A 17,866-nucleotide genomic window follows, 5' to 3' on the forward strand; every position below is an offset into this window, starting at 1 on the left:
CTGGATCCCTGGCAGTGCCCAGGACCGGGTTGGAGCAGCCTGGCACGGCGGAAGGTGTCCACGGCCGGGGCGGGCCGGGCCGCTCCCCGGGCCGGTGCCGGGCTGCGGTGAGCGCACGGCGGGGCCGGTGCCGGTGCCGGTGCCGGTGCCAGCGCCGCTCCCATCCCCGCTGCCGGCGCTGTGGCGGCCCGGGCGGGGCGCGGGGAGGGAGGGGCGGCGGTCACGTGTGGCCGCCCGGTTAAAGCGGCCGCGGGCGGCGGGAGCGGCACAATCACGGCTGGGGCGGCGAGCGGGGCCCGCCCGCTGCCCGCCCGCGGCCCCCGCTCCGTCCGCAGCGCCCCGGCCCGCGCGGCCCGGCCCGCGCCGCCCCGCCAGCATGGCCGGGGCCATCATCGAGAACATGAGCACCCGCAAGCTCTGCATCGTCGGGGGCATCCTGCTCGTGCTCCAAGTCATCGCCTTCCTGGTGGGAGGGCTCATCGGTGAGTGCCGGGGGCCGCTGCCTTCCTCCTCCTCCTCCTCCTCCTCCTCCCGCCGCTGCCCGCTTGTTTAGTGCTGGTTACAGTATCGCTGACTCGCTCCCATGATCTCATTATCCGCTTTTGTAGCCCAGCGATCCCGGCTCCGGGCCCTTTGTGCCCGTCCCGCGGCTGCTGCGGGGGGAGCCGGCCAAGGAAAAGTTTTTGTGTTGGTTTCTCTCCTTTTTTTTTTTTTTTTTTTTTTTTTTGGCCTGGTTTCAGCCTGGACTTAAAGAAAGAGGGAAGTGGGAAAGCTTCAGTATGGCGACGGAACGCGCAGGGAGCCTCGCGTTTCAAAGTTGGCTTAGAAAATAATAATAATTTATTTTTTTAAAAGGATTTTTCCTCCCTTCTTGGCGTTGCACCTCCCCGTGCCTCGGCCTCCGAATCGGCCGCGAGAGGAAACCTTTCCCTTGCCAGAATGAGAACAAAAAAAATATTAATAAAAGATCTAGGGAGGAAAAAAAAGGAAGGAAAGAAAAAGGGGAACGACTGGTGGGAGGGGGGGTCCCGGTCTGGGGTTTTTTGGGACTCGCGCTTTGTCCGGGCTCGTTTCTGCGGGGGATCCCCGCACTCCCTCCCCATCCCGTTCCAGGGGGTCCCCTCTTCTCCCCTCCTCTCCCCTCCCTCCCATCTCCCGACCTCGGTCAGGACGGGTCCCATCCCGAGCCCCCTCCGTTCCACCTCTCCCGCTGCAGGAGCCTCCCCCGTTCCCCGGCCCTTCCCAGGAGAAGCTCCAGCCCGCGGGGGCTCGGCCTGGCTTCGTTCCTGCCCGTGGAAAACCCTCGTGGCCGCCCGGGGAGGGGTTTCACCCCCGGCTCCCCAGCTCCGCACCGGGCACTCTGAAGCCCAGATTGTGTTTGTTTATCCCGGAGCGTCCCCAAAGGCAGGGAGATGGGAACTGGGACACAGCCCTGCGGCGAGCAGAGTTTTCCCTGGGGGATGGAAGGAGGAAGATGGAGGAGAGCGAGTTTGGGGCAGTCCTGGGAGTTTTTTAATTTTTTTTTTTTTTTACTAGAAAGCAGCTGAGTTGTGCGCTGGCTCCTTGCAATGATGGGCGCATGGATGTGGCTCTTTGGCCATTTCCAGGGTGGGAATGTGGCCTTTGTGTGCGGGCAGGGCTGTCCGGCCCTGCGGGGCATCCCCCGGGCAGGATCCCTGCGGGTTTCAGGGAGAATCGGGCTCAAATTCACTCCGAAGCTTTGTTGCGCTTGTTGGGAGAATGGAGCCGGGCTGTTCCCTGTTTGAGAGGGATCGAGGGAATGGCTCCGGCCGTTCCTCAGGAGCAGACTGTGCTTTGCCTTCCTGGCCTTGAATTATCAGCCTCTAATAACCGTGACATTCCACTAAATATAACTTTGGAAAACTTCAGTTTCCCTCATTCTCTTTCTTCCTCACCTCCAACACAAGGGAGTCACTGGCACATATTGACTAAAACTCATTTCTCCTGCTCTTGCAGGCCTGAAACCACATGGAGTTTATCAGGATTAGCTTTTTTCCTTCCTTTTTTTTTCCTCTTTAAGAGCTGGTTCAAGAGCAGGCTACTGAACCCACTGCTGATTCCTGAGATAAAATGTCTTGGCCTGTGCTCTGCAGAGACGCCAGACTTCATCTTAAAGGGTTTTTTCTAGCAGTTTCTCGCTGCTAAATTGAAGTAGTTGGTATTTCCAAAGGCTGGTGTGGCACAGAAAGCCTTGTTTGTGCTGGCATCTGGGGACAGATGTAACAAACAGATGTTTATGGCTGGCTTTACAGGGAAAAGACAAGTGTTTCTGCTCAGTTTTGAAGGGATTCAGAGATTAAAGAATTCAAATTATGTTAGTTCAGTTTTCCAGCTGGTTTGTGCCCTGCTTTATTGGCTGGTGCTGCTGCTGGGCATCCACCTTGTGCCCTCCCATGCAGGATGGGTCCCTCAGGTGGGGCTGGAAGCTGCCTGGACAGGGTGGATGGGCTGGGGCCAGCAGGGACAGGGACTTAGGGCTGAGTTCAGTCACTCCATCCTGCTGGGGTAAATGCAGCTTCTCTCTGTGGTCAGGTCCTAGAGGGTGCTGCCCCCAAAGTTCTTTAATTCCTGGATTCCCTCAAACCAAACTGCTCTGACCAATCATCCAAACTGTTCTTTCCTCTGCAGCACTTACCCCTTCTGGTGCATTTAAGGAGCTCAGAGGCTCATCCCTGAGCCAGCAGCTCCCAGCCAGCCCTCCTGGGAGCTGCAAACCCAGGGATGTCTGGTGCTTGTGAAACACCAAGTTCCATGTGTAACCTAGGTGTGGTCCCCAACGCCTGGCAGGGTGGCACACGGCCTGGGAGGCTGAGCAGCTCTTCCCAGGAGCCTGCCCTGTTCTGGGCTCTCTGTATCCCTGGAAACTGCTCCAGGGCTCGGGCCTGATCCCTTTAGAGATCCCCAAGGTGTGGTGTTTCCCACAAGGAGCCTCCTCACACTGAGCAGCGGGTCGGTGGCCGGCCATCCAAAGGGATCAGAGCGGTGCCAGCAGAGCTGCCAGTGCCACCCCACAGGGGAGCCACCAGGTGGGCTGGGAGCAGAGGTGGCACTGACACGGTGGCCCCGCTCTGGTTGGATGCAGCGCACCCAACAGACACCAAAATCCGGTTATTTTGGTGTGCCCAGGTCTAGACAACCCAAAATACGTACTCGAGTGGGACAGGGCTGCTCAGCCCAGCCAGCCTTTCCCCTCACAGGCACTTAGGTCATGTTTCAAAACAATGACTAAGTGCTCTATTTTAACAGATCCCTCGTGCCAGTCCAAAATACCCAGATGCAGCACGTTGGTACTGATACAGCCGCCACAAAGCTGGTTTTCCTCACATCAGGGGGCTTCTGCCACTGCTGGTTCCCAGCTCTGTTTTGGGCAGTCAGTGTGTGATGCCAGAGTTTTAATGCAGCTTCCACATTTCCTACAGCTCTTTTATTTAGCAGCAGGAACCTTATCAGCTCTCAGGTGGGATTTGCTCAGAGCTGTCTGTTGGCATAGCACGAGATGCACACGGAGGGAGAAATTCCTGAGGCAGGAGGAAGCTCCTGTGCCAACAACTCCTGACAGGAGCATGCAGCCAGGTGGGGTCAGGCCCTGCTCCCAGGGAACAAGGGGCAGGATGAGGGGAAACAGCCTCAGGCTGTGCCAGGGAGCTTTAGGTTGGATATTTGGGAAAATTTCCTAATGGGAAAGGTTGTCCAGCCCTGCTGCAGGCTCTCCAGGGCAGTGGTGGAGTCCCCGTGTGTGGTGGGAGTTTTGCAAAGCTTGAAAGGGAGCAAACACCCCCAAAAAAGAATTGTATTGGGCTGTTTCTCTGCTGTGCTTTTAATGAACTGTTGGCTCCAGAACGTGGGGCTGTCACTACTTGAAGCCCCACAGGATTCCTGGTGTCTGCTCCCCTCGTGGAGAACATCTTGTTTAAAGGTCACGCTTCTGGGCTGTGTGTGATGTGTTCAGTTGGGATGCAGCAGTGGGAGATAGAACATGATCCACAAAATGAATCCTAATGCAGCCTTGTCTCCACTATCCTGCTGTAAATGATGGCACGTGTGGATTACAGGAGACTGGGATCACCAGGAATGGTTTCTGTTATCGTTTGTGAGCACTGGGGCTGATGATAATTTACAGGCACGCCGGCGTTCCCAGGAGCCCCTGCCTGCTCTGCCTTCCCTGGATCCAGAGTGGCTGTCCTGGGATGCCACCAGGCTTGGGACAGCCCTGGGCAGGGCATGAGCACCAACCTTGCACCTCCAGTGCCGGGGCAGTGCTGGCTCCCTATGCACAAGAGACTCCAAGGGGCTGCAGTGTGTCCAGGGCAGGGGAGGGTCTGGGGAACCAGGAAAGGCTGAGGGAGCCGGGCAGGGGCTGCAGAATCCCTGAGGGAGCTGGGCAGGGGCTGCAGAATCCCTGAGGAGCTGGGCAGGGCCTGCAGAATCCCTGAGGAGCCGGGCAGGGGCTGCAGAATCCCTGAGGAGCTGGGCAGGGGCTGCAGAATCCCTGAGGGAGCTGGGCAGGGGCTGCAGAATCCCTGAGGGAGCCGGGCAGGGGCTGCAGAATCCCTGAGGAGCTGGGCAGGGGCTGCAGAATCCCTGAGGGAGCTGGGCAGGGCCTGCAGAATCCCTGAGGGAGCCGGGCAGGGGCTGCAGAATCCCTGAGGGAGCCGGGCAGGGGCTGGAGAATCCCTGAGGGAGCTGGAAAGGGGCTGCAGAATCCCTGAGGAGCCGGGCAGGGGCTCAGCCTGGAGCAAAGGAGGCTCAGGGGCCCTGTGGCTCTGCACAGCTCCTGCCAGGAGGGGTTTGGGATCTGCTCCAGGGAACAGGGACAGGAGCAGAGGGAACGGCCCCAGGCTGGGCCAGGGGAGCTCAGGGTGGATTTTGGGAATATTCCTTCATGGAAAAGTTCTCCAGCCCTGGCACAGCTGCCCAGGACAGTGCTGAATGCCCATCCCTGGAGGAGTTTAACATCCCTGTGGATGTGGCACTTGGGGACATGGGGCAGTGCTGGGAACAGTTCAATTCCTGGCCTAAAAGGGCTTTTCCAACCTAAACAATTCCATGATTCCACAGCTGGACCAGCTGCAGGTTCCACCTGGCTGTGCTGCTGCTGGGAATTGTGGCTGGGATGTTCTAGTGGAGATCACAACTGCTGCAGGCCAAAGCTGAGCTGGGACACACCAGTGTCCTCCTGGCAGCTGCCAGGGTGGAAGCTGTGTGTGCAGAATCTGACTGGATTTATGTGGGTTTGATGCCTCTTGGTTGTTTGGAAAACAAAGCTTTTGATTACAAATTATCTTTTTCTGTAGGAAGCTGTTGATGTCCGTTTCTAGTTGCCTTTTCATCTTGGAATTTATATATATATATAAAGTTATTTTCTATATACATAAAGGAAAAAAACAACCCAGATCTCTGTGCAGCTTTGAAAACTTTTTGAAAGGGAATTTTTAATGAATTATTTTATTTTATATGAGTTACTTTAAAGGTGCCTTCCAACCTGAACCTCCATGATTCCAAGGGTGCCTTGTCCCAAATCTCAGCTCCTTGGTTCAGACACGCACAGGGGATGCAGAACTCTCTGTGGTCCAGGCAAAGCCAGAGCAGGCTCACACCCAGGAGGTGCTGCCAGCCCAGTGCCCACCCGTACGCTGTACAAATTTAACTGATTGGAAAAGTGGAGGGATTTATTTAGCACATGAGTCCTCTGGGCTGAGGGGATGGATTAAGGAGGTGCAGGTTCACTGCTCCCTTCCCTGGCTTAGGCTGGAAAAAACAGAATTGTTGTGACTGGAGGAGCTCAAACTTCCTTGTGTGTCTGGCCCGGAGAGATAATGAGTCATGTGTGGCCATGGCTGAGCAGCTCTCCACAATCCCAGCTCATTATCTAAATGTCTGATTTGGCTCCTGAGCCCCCTGTTTCCAGGATTTCATTTTCTTTCCTGGGATTTCATTACCTTCCTCGGGCTGAGCTGATCTTTTGACAAGGAAAGCGCTCGGATTTCCAAGGTATGGATAGGAAAGAGTGTTTCAGGCTGGGGATAAAGAACATTTTTGTGTGCCTGACTTCCTTTCATGCAGGGCCTCTCCAGGAGCTGGTCGGTGCTCCGTGGCCATGAATGCCAATGGATCCTGTGTATAGACACATTCCTGCAGTGCTGCAGCCTTGGCAGAGGCGCTGGGAGCCAGGAGAAAGCAGACACGAAAGGTCATGTCTGTTTAGTTAGGTCTGCTCAATTCTTCTTTTGAGGAGCTGTAACTGTAGCTGAATGGGCAAAAGTGCCAGAAATGGAGAGTTCCCAGGCAGGAATGGCAGTGCTGGGGCCTCAGGAGCTGGGAATCCTCGGAGCTGCTGGGTTTTCTCATTTCACAGCTGCATCACTTCCAAACCCAAACCTGGGAGAGCTCGGGTCGGTCCTGCTGCTGCTCCCCCTCTGTTGGTTTAAAGTGACCCGAGCACTTCCCAAGCAGTGCTGCTGCTGCCTCCCTGCCCTTTGAGAGGGAAAAGCTCCACACAGGAAGCCTTTTCCTTGGTAAATAACCCTGGTGGCCTTTGAAGTCCCTGATAGCCTGGGAAAGCCTTTGAAGGCTCAAGGTGTCCAGCGGGGAAGGGCCCGGCCCATTCACATGAAGATGGAATTCCTCACATATCTGAGCACGGGCAGCTTCCAAGCTATCTTATCTGGGGGAGTGCCAGGCTCAGGAGAAAAGCTCAATAACGACAGCTCAATAACAACAGCTCTTCCTGCTCCTTGGGGAACAGGAATTCTGAGTGCAGGATTTCATACCTTGGCTGGGAGTTGCAGGAAATGCATCTCATCCCACTGGAAAACTGACTTGGAGGAAGATCAGGCTCTCTGTGGCAATTAGTAAATCAGTCTTACCTTTTTTTTTTCTCTTTCTTCTTTTAAATATGTTTGAATATCCATTTCTGCATTTAGGGAGCTCTACTCATGCTCACCTCATTTGTATTCGTTGCTGCTGTTGAATATGGATGTGAATCATGCAGATCATTCATTCAGTTCTCCCTGCAAGTTGTGCCTGGTGAGATTTCCCTGCTGTGTGACTTGCCTGGGGCTGAGGGAATAATTCCTTATCTCTGTTCCCCAGGAGCCCTTTGGCTGTTTATCAGGGAGCTGGGAATCCCCTGCTCCCTCAGTTCTAAGGGCTGTGGGCAGGGATGCTCCTGCAGCTCCTTGGGAACCGATTTATTGGGAAAAACCTTCAGGTTGTGCTGCTCTGAAGAGGCTTTGCTGGTAGCAAGGCTGCAAAAGGAGCACTGGAGAACAAACCTTGAGGAAAAACACAACCCCTGGGACATGAGAGTACCCAGCAATATGTGACTGGATTGTAGAGTCACAGAATCCCAGGGTGGTTTGGGTTGGATGGACCTTCAATCCCATTTTTATCCCACCCCTGCCATGGCAGGGACACTTCCACTGTCCCAGGCTGCTCCCAGCCTGTCCCTGTTCCAGAGATCCTTTCTGTTCTGATCCAGCAAACTTGGCTTTGATGCTTTGCACAGGTTCATTTTCGTGGTCTGAAAAAAAAAAGGACAGAACCCTGTAGTACTGATAAAATGCCTCTGAAACAACAGAAATGTGGGTGTTCAGCTGCAACAGGATATCTGGAAACTCCCACTGTAAGTCAGGATGGAATTGGTGCCCTGGGGCTTTAAAGCATTTTAGTTTGGATAAAGCTTGAACTCAAATATAAGAAGAAAAAACCTTTCCCAAGGGGAGTGGGCTTCCAGTAGGCAGTGGAGTTATTTAAATATACAATTATTCTGCATATAAAAGCTGCTGCGATGTTCCAAAAAGCTCTGTGAAATAAGAACTATCAAGGAAGTAGTAATTAAAAGTCTCTGTGTCATTCAGATTTATTAAACTGGTGCTATCGAGGTCAGGAAAGAGGGAGGCAGAAAAAAATCACGCTGCAATAAACACGTATTTATAATCCTGAGTGCATGCATGGTGTTATCCGGGCTGTGGCTGTTGCAGTTGGAAAAGCTGGGTCTGTCCATGATAAATTAGCTTGTTTATTCCTACCCTGCAGTCGCTTAGGGTAATGAAGCAGAAGCCCTTTGTGTGTGCTCGCTGGGAAGTGCTGGCTGGCTCCGGAGGGGGTAATTGAGTAGAAAAGCAGAATGCTCCCGGTGCCGGGAGAAGTTAAATCCCCCCGAGGTCAGGGGGATTCAGCCTTTAATCAGTGTGGACACAATGCAATTGAGAGTTTGCAAAGGGCTTGTTTATGGTGCTGGAGCAAGGGTCGGTGGTTAATGGCAGTGCTGGGATGAGAAGGTGCAGGGTGTGATGGCCAAGGTGAGCTCAGAGGGAGTGGGAATCCTGGAGCCTGAGGGCAGGACAAAGGAGCTGTTTGAGGCTCCATCACAGGAGCTTTTTGAAGATCTGCTGAATTTATTGAAATTAAAATACTGAGTGATGGTGGCTCCTACCCAAGCCTAGGTGTATGTAATATACACCCCCAAAAATGCTAAAAAATTGAACTCACTTGTCTCAGTATTTTTTTTTTACCCAGATTTAAGTCTAAATCCAGAGAAGCAGTGTAGTTTTCTTTCTTTGAGGACTAGCTCTTGAGGGAAACCCCTTGGACCTTGTGTTCTGCTGTCCTGGTGGGATCAGGCCCTGAGCACCCTGCCCTGACCTCCTGGTGAATGGGAAGGATGAAATTCTGTGCAGGATTGTTTCAGTCAGTGGGACACGGCTGAGGTGGCCCTGGCAGTCCATGGGAAGCCCTCCCTGGGCAGTGGTGGCCACACTGGTGAAGGTGTCCAGCTCTCCAAGTGTTTGCTGGCTAAAACCATCACAGGGAGCAGCAGGATCTGCTCTGCCCCTGCAATGTGGGATTTCTGCAGTGAGCTGGGCACCTTTGCAGGCCCAGCTGGAGGAGATGCAGAGGCAGAAGTCTAGGGGAAATTTAGATAAATAGATGTAGGGAAGGAATTGTTCCTTGTGAGGGTGGGCAGGCCAGGCTGGACACTGGGGTGGGAGCACCTGGGACAGTGGGAGGTGTCCCTGCCATGGCAGGGCTTTGGAATGAGACAAACTTTAAGGTCTCTGTGACTCTGTGATGCTGTGGCAGTGCTGGCATCTCCAGCACCTCCTGCCCGTGGCTTTTGGCACTTGGCACTGCTGGTGCCCCCTGGCACGAGGGCTCTGTGCCCCACGGCTGGCTCCCAGAGAGCTGCACTGCCCTGCTCCTGCCCAGCCTCCCCTGGGAGCTCTGCTCCCCTCCTGCTCCAAGTGGGACCTGTGCTCTCATGGCAGCCAGCAGCACCAGGCTGCTGCACCGTGCTGTGCACACAGAGCTGCTCAATCACTCCATTATTTACAGAGATCCTGGATCCGTGGGGCTGCTGCAGCCCCGGGCTGGGGGCAGAGGGGCTGGGGCAGCCCTTGGCACCGCAGCACAGCCCAAATCCCTGGGTGAGAGCTTTGTTTTGCATAGCACTTTGTAATGCTCTTGGCTGGGTTGGCTGCAGCTCCACAAAGCATTTTTTTTCCACTTGGTTCAACGCTCACTTGGATTGAGTGGGCCAGGAGCCAGATCAGTAATGGAAGCCAAGTGCTGGCGTTTGTTTGGTGCGCGATTCCCGACGAGGAATATGTATAGTAATTGTCTCATGCTCCTCAAAGCTGTAACTTTGGCAGAGGGGAGGCTGCAGGGAGCGTGCCAAGTGTTTAAAATCATAATCAGGCAGTGATGAAAACATGTATTTATGGCTATAATGAGTTGCATCAAAGCAAGAAACGTTCGGCTTCTCTGTAGAGGGAACGCTGTCTCTTAATTCAGAAATGCCTTCGAAATCACCCAGAATGTGTCAGAGTTAAAGAGCTCAGAGATCTCAGCTGAAATGCCTGGCTTGCTTCACAGCAATATTCCTGATACTCCCTTCCAGCTGCAGCTCTAGCTGTGGTTCCTGGGCTCTGCATGGAGGCACGGCAGAGGAATCAGCATTTATTGCAGTGTTTTATGCACTGTGGGCACGTCATGAGAGTTCTGTAACCCTGGGCTTGCAGCTTCATTTGTGTTTGTTTGTGGGGTGCTTTGTTTTATTCTACTTTGCTGTTTCTTGATGCAGTATTTAGGGTGGATATTGTGAAAAGTTCTTCCCCAGAGGGTGCTGGCATTGCCCAGACCCCCAGGGAATGGGCACGGCCCTGAGGATGCCAGAGCAGCTCCAGGGGGGTTTGGATAGCTCTGCCAGGGATGCTCAGTGTGGGATTTGGGGTGTGTGCAGGGGCAGGGGCTGGATCAATGATCCTTGTGAGTTGCAGTTCAGGATATGTCCTGATTCTGATATCATTAACTTGTTTGGTTTTGGGGTTGTCTGAGTGTTGTGTGATTCCTGCATAAAGCAAGGATTTGGAATGCAGCAGTTCATCCCAGGAGCTGGGATCCATCTGGGAGTACTCCTGAATCCTTTCAGTGGGAAAAGCCCTCTAAGGTCAGCGAGTCCAACCATTAACCCACCTGGAGCCCACCCTTATCCCAGCATCCCTGTGCCTCTGGAGCTGGAAGAAACTCAGTGCTGTGAAAAAATGGAAAAAATGCAGTTGATAAACATTTGGCTTTTGAGTAACTTCCTCCTGCCTGGCGTTGAGTCACTGCTGGCTGCCCGTGGGAAGCCGTGTGCATGTCACCCTGTGCCGAGGTGGCACGCTGGCCAAGGTGCTCCACAGGGCTCCTGGCTGCCATCCCAAACGGCTCCAGAGCTGCTGGGATGGTCCTGCTGTGCCCAAATTACAAGGGAGCCACGGCTGAATCATCTGGGTGTAGCAGTGCGGGGCTGGGGGCAGCCAGGAGCCCTGGCTGGGAGGGTGAAGCTCACTCTGGGGTTGTTTTCCTCCTTGGAATATTGGGAGTTTGTAGGGTGGTGTTACTGCTGCTGGAGTTTTGGGGGGAGCTGTGATCTGTAAGGGAAGTCCTGGATGATCAGAATGAGGATGGTGCCAACATGAAAATCACCTTCTGCAGAGTCTCACTCCCCATGCCACTCGCTGCCTGGGGGCAAAATCTTCCTGCCCGAGGAGATGTGTGGCCTTGCATGGTGCAAATCCCCGTGGTAAATCTTCCTGCCCTGCAGGACCACGAGGTCTGGAATTAGTTTATCCATCCAGGTTTCTCTGGGCACATGCTTTCTGTGTGGATTTGCTTGGGTGAGCACAGAGAAAGGAGAAGAGTTCAGTAAATCAGGCTGATTTTGTGTGACCGAGGTATCTGAGACTGAACCAGCAGATCCCAGCTCTTCAATTAATCCTAATTTGATCCCACTACAAAGTCAGTAATACATCTGTGGATGTAATAAACTTAATTACTTGACTGTGAGATCAAAGAGCTGTGAAGGAGCAGCACTGGGTGCATTTGTTTTAAATTGCCTTCAAAGAGGCGAGCGGGGAGCCGCGAGTTTGGGTGGGGAAGCCACCGTGTCAGATGTCTGCAGATGCTACAAGTGTGGTTCTGTTGCATTGCCAGCCCCCAGCCCCACGACAGCTGTTCCCTACATGTCAGTGAAGTGCATTGACGTGAGGAAGAACCACCACAAAGCCAAGTGGCTGATGCCCTGGGGACCCAACCACTGCAAGAAGCTGAAGGACTTCGACGAGGCCGTGAGCCGGCAGATCGAGGCCAACGACATCGTGTTCGCCGTGCACATCCCGCTGCCCAGCAAGGAGATGAGCCCCTGGTTCCAGTTCATGCTCTTCATCATGCAGCTGGACATCGCCTTCAAGATGGACAACGACCTCAGTAAGTGCCTGGCACAGGGAGCTTGGCTCTCATTGCCCAGAGGGCCTCCCCTAGAGGGATTTTTACCTCGTGTGTGAGTTGTGTTGGTGCTGCAGCACTTCCTGAATCTGGCAATTGGTGATCCTGGAATGGTTTGGGTTGGGAGGGACCTCAGAGTCCACCCAGTGCCACCCCTGCCATGGCAGGGACACCTCCCACTGTCCCAGGGTGTCCAGCCTGGCCTTGGGCACTGCCAGGGATCCAGGGGCAGCCACAGCCAATCTGGGAATTCTCTTCCCACCCTGTCAGGGAACAATTCCCAATTCCCAATGTCCCATCCAGCCCTGCCCTCTGGCAATGGGAGCCTTCCCCTGTGTTAAAAATCCCTATTTAAAAATCATCCTTTTCCACCCCTGCCATGGCAGGGACACCTCCCACTGTCCCAGGCTGCTCCAGCCCAGCCTTGGGCACTGCCCCAGCTGCTCTGGGCACCCTGTGCCAGGGCCTGCCCACCCTCACAGCCAGGAATTCCTTCCCAATATCTAACTTTAATTCCCCTCCTCTCCATTTGAAGCTATTACATAAATACTAAGTAAATATATAACACTCTCCCTGACACACAAAACACACAATTCCCCCCCAAAGTCAGAAATAATCCTGCACTAAAACCTGCAAAATTATGTTGAGAGCAGCAAGGGCAAGACTGCACTGGCCCTCCCTGGAAGGGAAGCTGTCCATGTGTTTGCATGTTTTAAAGTGTTTGGGGAAATCCCTGTCTAACTATAAGGCACAGTGAATAAACAATTTGCTTTCCAGACTGGTTGGGCTGGCTGTGTGGAGCTGCTGCCCTGGCTCCAGCCTGGCTGTGGAGCTGGCTCCACGCTCAGGGATCCGTGGGGTGGAATCAGTTCAGGGAGTTAGTGGGGGTTAGGAGCTTTTTTAGCCATCTTTGTGTCCTTGACCCCTTCCTGCTCAGCGTGGAACTGTTCCTCCAGCTATTTATCCCAAAATCCCAGACTGGTTTGGGTTGGGAAGGACCTCAGAGCTCCAGTCCCACCCCCTGCCATGGGCAGGGGCACCTTCCACTATCCCAGGCTGCTCCAGCCCTGCCTCACCTTCAGCACTTGCAGAGATGGGGCAGGGATGATTTAACACATTATCATTAAGATAAGTTGGAAATGAGATTGTACAAAGCTTTCACCTGTGTTCTTATCCCTGTAATTATCTCTGAAATACAGAGAGAGCAGCTTTGGGCCTTTATTAAGGCCTCACCTCCTTCCACTTGGACAGATGATTGCATTAGGGAAACAGCTCTTCATTCCAAGGATTTTCAAGCTGAACCACCGTGCTGGAGTCAGGAGCTGGCTGAGCCCTTGGAGCAGCTGCTGGAATGCTGACCCAGCCTCTGGCAGCAGTTCTGCTGCAAGAGCAGAGCCTTTGCTTGGGCTTTGAGCCCTTCAGTGACTGAGTCCTGCACTGCTGGGGGGGCTTCTTGGAGATCTCAAAGCAGAACAGCTCATCTAGGGCTGCCCCCTGGGTAATAAAAAGGAGGTTTGGGGATTGTCCAACACTTTGTACCCAGCTGCAAGCAGGTGTAAATTAAATGTAGAATCTCAGGAACAAGTAGCACATTTCTTGCTTGCTAGATTGTGTTGTAACAGCTCTTACAGAAATAAACAGCAGGCTTGTTAAGCTGAATTAATTGCACCTGTGTGTCTGCCCCTGCTGTTAAATGAAAGGGCCCCATTGATCAGGTGATTGGGCTGAGCTCCTCGAAAGGGACAGCAATAAGGATGTGAAATAATCTCAGTTCTTCCTCTAAAGCAACAATTCAGATTCTTCTCTCTGGGGCTCTGAGCCCTCCAGGCCTCCTCCTGCTGTGGCTGATGCCAGCAGGGGCTGGTGCCAAACCAGGGCCACTCCTGGAAGGCACCACAGCTGCTGAGGCCTCTGCTCACTGTCCTGAAAACTTCTGGGAGCTGCCTCAGACCATCCAGGAGAGCAGCACTGCTGGGAGCTGCACAGCATTCATCCTCCTGAGGAAGCTGCTGCCTGGGGCACGTCCTGCCCTCCTGCTCCTCTGCAGGGTCTGAAGGTGCTGAGCACAGTCCTGGGCCCTGCCAGCTCCCCTTGGCCTTCACCAGGGAGCTTTCTGAGCCACTTCAAACTGTCTCCTGCTTTTTTCCTCCAAGGCCCTTCATTGTCCTCTTCCCCTGCAATTCCTAAGCAATGCCAAGGCACAGAGTAAACCTGCATTTGGTTTTTTCAGGGTGCTGGGTGCCAAAACCCTCCTGGGGCAGGGGCAGCTGGGCTGTGCCTTTTGGGAAATGTTGGTGACTCACGGCTGACTCCTCATCCACAGAGAGCTGGAGTCAGACCTGTGTCAGCTCTCCCCATCCAGGACCTGTGTCAGCTCTGCCCATCCAGGACCTGTGTCAGCTCTCCTCTTCCAGGACCTGTCAGCACTCCTCTTCCAGCCAGAAAGGGTTTTTCAGGGACACAGGGGAAGGGCAGCCCTGGTAAGGTGCCCTGAGAGAGCCTGGCAGGGGCTGAGCCTCCTGGAACACCCCATGGGATCTCACCTTTCAGAGGAGCAACCAGCCCTGATCACCTCACCTTGGGTGAGGAACTCCCTCTGGACTTCCAGTGGTTTTGAAACAGATTTTTTTGGAATGCAGATGTTTAGAAGCTGAGTTTATCCTTCCCAGAAAGCTGGGAGAGAATCAGGCTGTTCCTCTGAGGAAGAGGCAATTTCTATTTCTGTGCTGTCCCTTTCCTTTCTTGATGCATTGTGCATTCAATTATTAAAACCCCTTCCCAGAAGTGGGAAGGAAGGAGATGGAATTTCTTTGCAGCTGGAAAGCAACTGTGTACAGCAAGAGGGCAGAGTGCTGTAGCCTCCTTTTCTAATTCATCCAGCCTTGGGCTTTTTGGTAGGTTTTGTAATTTTAGGGAGCTGCTGAAGCATGGAAGTGTAATGGAAATAATTCCAGCTTTTCTGCTTGCCTGCCATAGGCTTCTCCCCAGCCAGCTGTGTTAGTGTGCAGCTGGCACAGAGCCCCCTCCTGAAACTGCTCCACTATTTTTAGGCCATTGTAATGTGAGTGAAGATATCCTGGGCAAGTATTGTCCTACAAAGTGATTCATGGAAAAGATCCTGGGCAGTGAAATGCCAGTGGGAAAAATGACACTGGTGGTGTTTGGAGCATGAGCAGGGAGTCCCTCACTGGGAGGAGCACAGATCTCAGGGCTGGAAAACCTCCAGGAGCGTGTCTTGTCCTCATTTGGGTGGGAAGGACCTCAGAGCTCATCCAGTGCCACCCCTGCCATGGCAGGGACACTTCCACTGTCCCAGGCTGCTCCAGCCTGGCCCTGGGCACTGCCAGGGATCCAGGGGCAGCCACTGCCACCCTGTGCCAGGGAAGGATTTATCCCTGATCAGTCTGGTCCTGCTCCCTCTCAGTTGAATGCTGTGCAGGAAAAGGACACCCTCCCCTCCCCAGAAAATTGTCTATTCACCATCTGATTAATGGGAATAAGGCACGAATCTCCTGAAGATTTGGTTCTCTGTCAGTGTCCCCGTTTGTTGCTCAGCACAATGGGAGTTGCTGATGGAAGGCTGGCGTAGGATTCTCATGGAATCATTTAGGTTGGAAAAGACCTCTTAGATGGAATCCAACCACTAACACAGCTCTGCCGTCAGTCTGCTGTGCTGAAATATATGGATATATGGATATATCTGTATTTTATGTTGACAGCCCTGAAGGGTCTTTGCACAAAACTCATTTCCAAGGGGAGGTGCCACCCCAGCAGAGAGACTGATGGAATTCCAGAGGGAGCCTCTAATCCATTGGCCTGGAAAGGCACGCAGCAGTTCATCTTCTGCCTTCTGGTTTTCATACTCCATGGCAGCAGCAACATTTGGACTGCAAAGATGAAATACTGAAAGCTGTTTTTCTTGGATTAAATCCCAAGCATTCCAGTTGGTTTTATGGCTTCTGAAATGGAGTTCATGGTTCTTTTTAGCCTGGCCAAGTTCAACCTTATGTTCCCATTTATCTGTTTTGCTGGTCTCCTAAACAGCGGATCTGAGATGGCAAATTCGTGTTTCATGGAAACCCAACTGCTGGCAGCTCTGGAAAGGGACTGCATGTGGATCTGGATGGTGCAGATCACGTGCACCAGAAAACGCTCAGAAAAATCCTGAGGTGTCCACATCAGATGCACAACCCAGCCACCTCTGAAGGGCGTAAAAATAGAACTGCCAACCACAGATCCCATCCACACCCCTTCCCATCCGGTGGGATGAGTGTGCCACCACCTATTTCCAACAAAAATATAGCTGAAAAGATGGGTTCTGGGGCCATCTCCCAGTGCTTCTCCACAGTGGATGGTTCTGGGGCCATCTCCCAATGCTTCTCCATGGCAGATGGTTCTGGGGCCATCTCCCAGTGCTTCTCCACAGTGGATGGTTCTGGAGCCATCTCCCAATGCTTCTCCACAGTGGATGGTTCTGGAGCCATCTCCCAGTGCTTCTCCAAGGTGGATGGTTCTGGGGCCATCTCCCAGTGCTTCTCCACAGTGGATGGTTCTGGAGCCATCTCCCAATGCTTCTCCACAGTGGATGGTTCTGGAGCCATGTCCCAGTGCTTCTCCACAGTGGATGGTTCTGGAGCCATCTCCCAGTGCTTCTCCATGGCAGATGGTTCTGGAGCTATCTCCCAGTGCTTCTCCATGGTGGATGGTTCTGGAGCCATCTCCCAGTGCTTCTCCATGGTGGATGGTTCTGGAGCCATCTCCCAGTGCTTCCCCATGGCAGATGGTTCTGGGGCCATCTCCCAGTGCTTCCCCATGGCAGATGGTTCTGGAGCCATGTCCCAGTTCTTCTCCACAGTGGATGGTTCTGGGGCCATCTCCCAGTGCTTCTCCATGGCAGATGGTTCTGGAGCCATCTCCCAATGCTTCTCCATGGCAGATGGCTCTGGGGCTATCTCCCAGTTCTTCCCCATGGCAGATGGTTCTGGAGCCATCTCCCAGTGCTTCTCCATGGCAGATGGTTCTGGGGCCATCTCCCAGTGCTTCTCCATGGCAGATGGTTCTGGGGCCATCTCCCAGTTCTTCCCCATGGCAGATGGTTCTGGGGCCATCTCCCAACACTTCTCCAAGCTGGATGGTTCTGGGGCTTTTCCAGCAGCTGTGGTTGTTAAGGGTTTGGTGCCCTACAAAAGGAGGCTGGGCTGTAACATGCACATGCTCATTTTGGAGCGTGTTCCTCGTTCAGAGCCTTCCCTGGGATCTGTGCCTGGTAGACAGGAGGATTTTCCAGCTGGTGGAGCTGGTACAGACTTGCCTCAAGTTTTTAAACGTGTTGATGCTCCTTGGCAGCCTCAGCTGCTGCTCCAGTGCACGAACTCGCTCAGTTATGGCTCCTCAGTGAGCCTGTTCCAGCCTGAATGAGCCTGATCCAGCCTCAGTCCCCCTGGCAGAGCCCTGCCAGCAGCACCTTTCCCAGCAGCTGTGTCCCAGCCTGTCACTGTGCACACGTCCAGGAGGGGACGAGCTGCTGCTCCCACAGGGCTGTGTGACCTGGCCGGGCCATGACTCCATGTGTGTCACTGGCGTGTGAGCTGGGCCATCTGCAGAGGCAGGAACAAGTCAGGGCAGGTGTGGAGGAGCAGGGGAGGGCTCTGAAATGTTCTGTAGGTGAGGAAGGGAGAGCTCCAAACCCTTCTGTAGAACAACTGAAGCTAAACAAGGCAGACAGAAAACATCAACACTGTTATGTATGGTGGGTTCTGAGTTTTTCCTGGCTAGGCCAGCGTAGCTCAGCTTCAGTTCATTAATTATCTTCATAAAGGAACTTTGTGTCATGTTTTTTAATTACTCTGGGACCCTTCTGAGCCTCCTGTCCCCTTGCTGTTGCAGAGGAAAACGCAGAGATCACCCTGGATGTGTCGCTGGCCTATCGTGACGACATGTTCGATGAGTGGGAGGAAATAGCACATGCCATAGAGATCAGGAAGCTGAAGTGCACCTTTGGCTCTCCAAAAGTAAGGAATTTGAATGACACTGGTGGTGGGGATGAGTGAGAATTGTCCTCTTCCAATCACAGAAC

The 17,866-nt window shown here is 53.4% G+C and overlaps 1 protein-coding gene across 1 annotated transcript in view; it reads left to right on the forward strand.

Annotated features, from left to right (window-relative positions):
* The first annotated feature begins 211 nt into the window (after positions 1-211).
* Positions 212-17,866, forward strand: part of WLS (Wnt ligand secretion mediator) — a 29,410-nt gene continuing 11,755 nt past the window's right edge. Inside the window, exons 1-3 of the mRNA XM_005496385.4 lie at positions 212-482; positions 11,500-11,772; positions 17,677-17,801. Coding sequence (XP_005496442.1) covers positions 377-482; positions 11,500-11,772; positions 17,677-17,801 — 504 coding nt within the window. The 5' untranslated portion in view covers positions 212-376. The remainder of the gene's footprint in view (positions 483-11,499; positions 11,773-17,676; positions 17,802-17,866) is intronic.

The sequence above is a fragment of the Zonotrichia albicollis genome, chromosome 8, assembly GCF_047830755.1.
Source record: "Zonotrichia albicollis isolate bZonAlb1 chromosome 8, bZonAlb1.hap1, whole genome shotgun sequence".
NCBI lineage: Eukaryota > Metazoa > Chordata > Aves > Passeriformes > Passerellidae > Zonotrichia > Zonotrichia albicollis.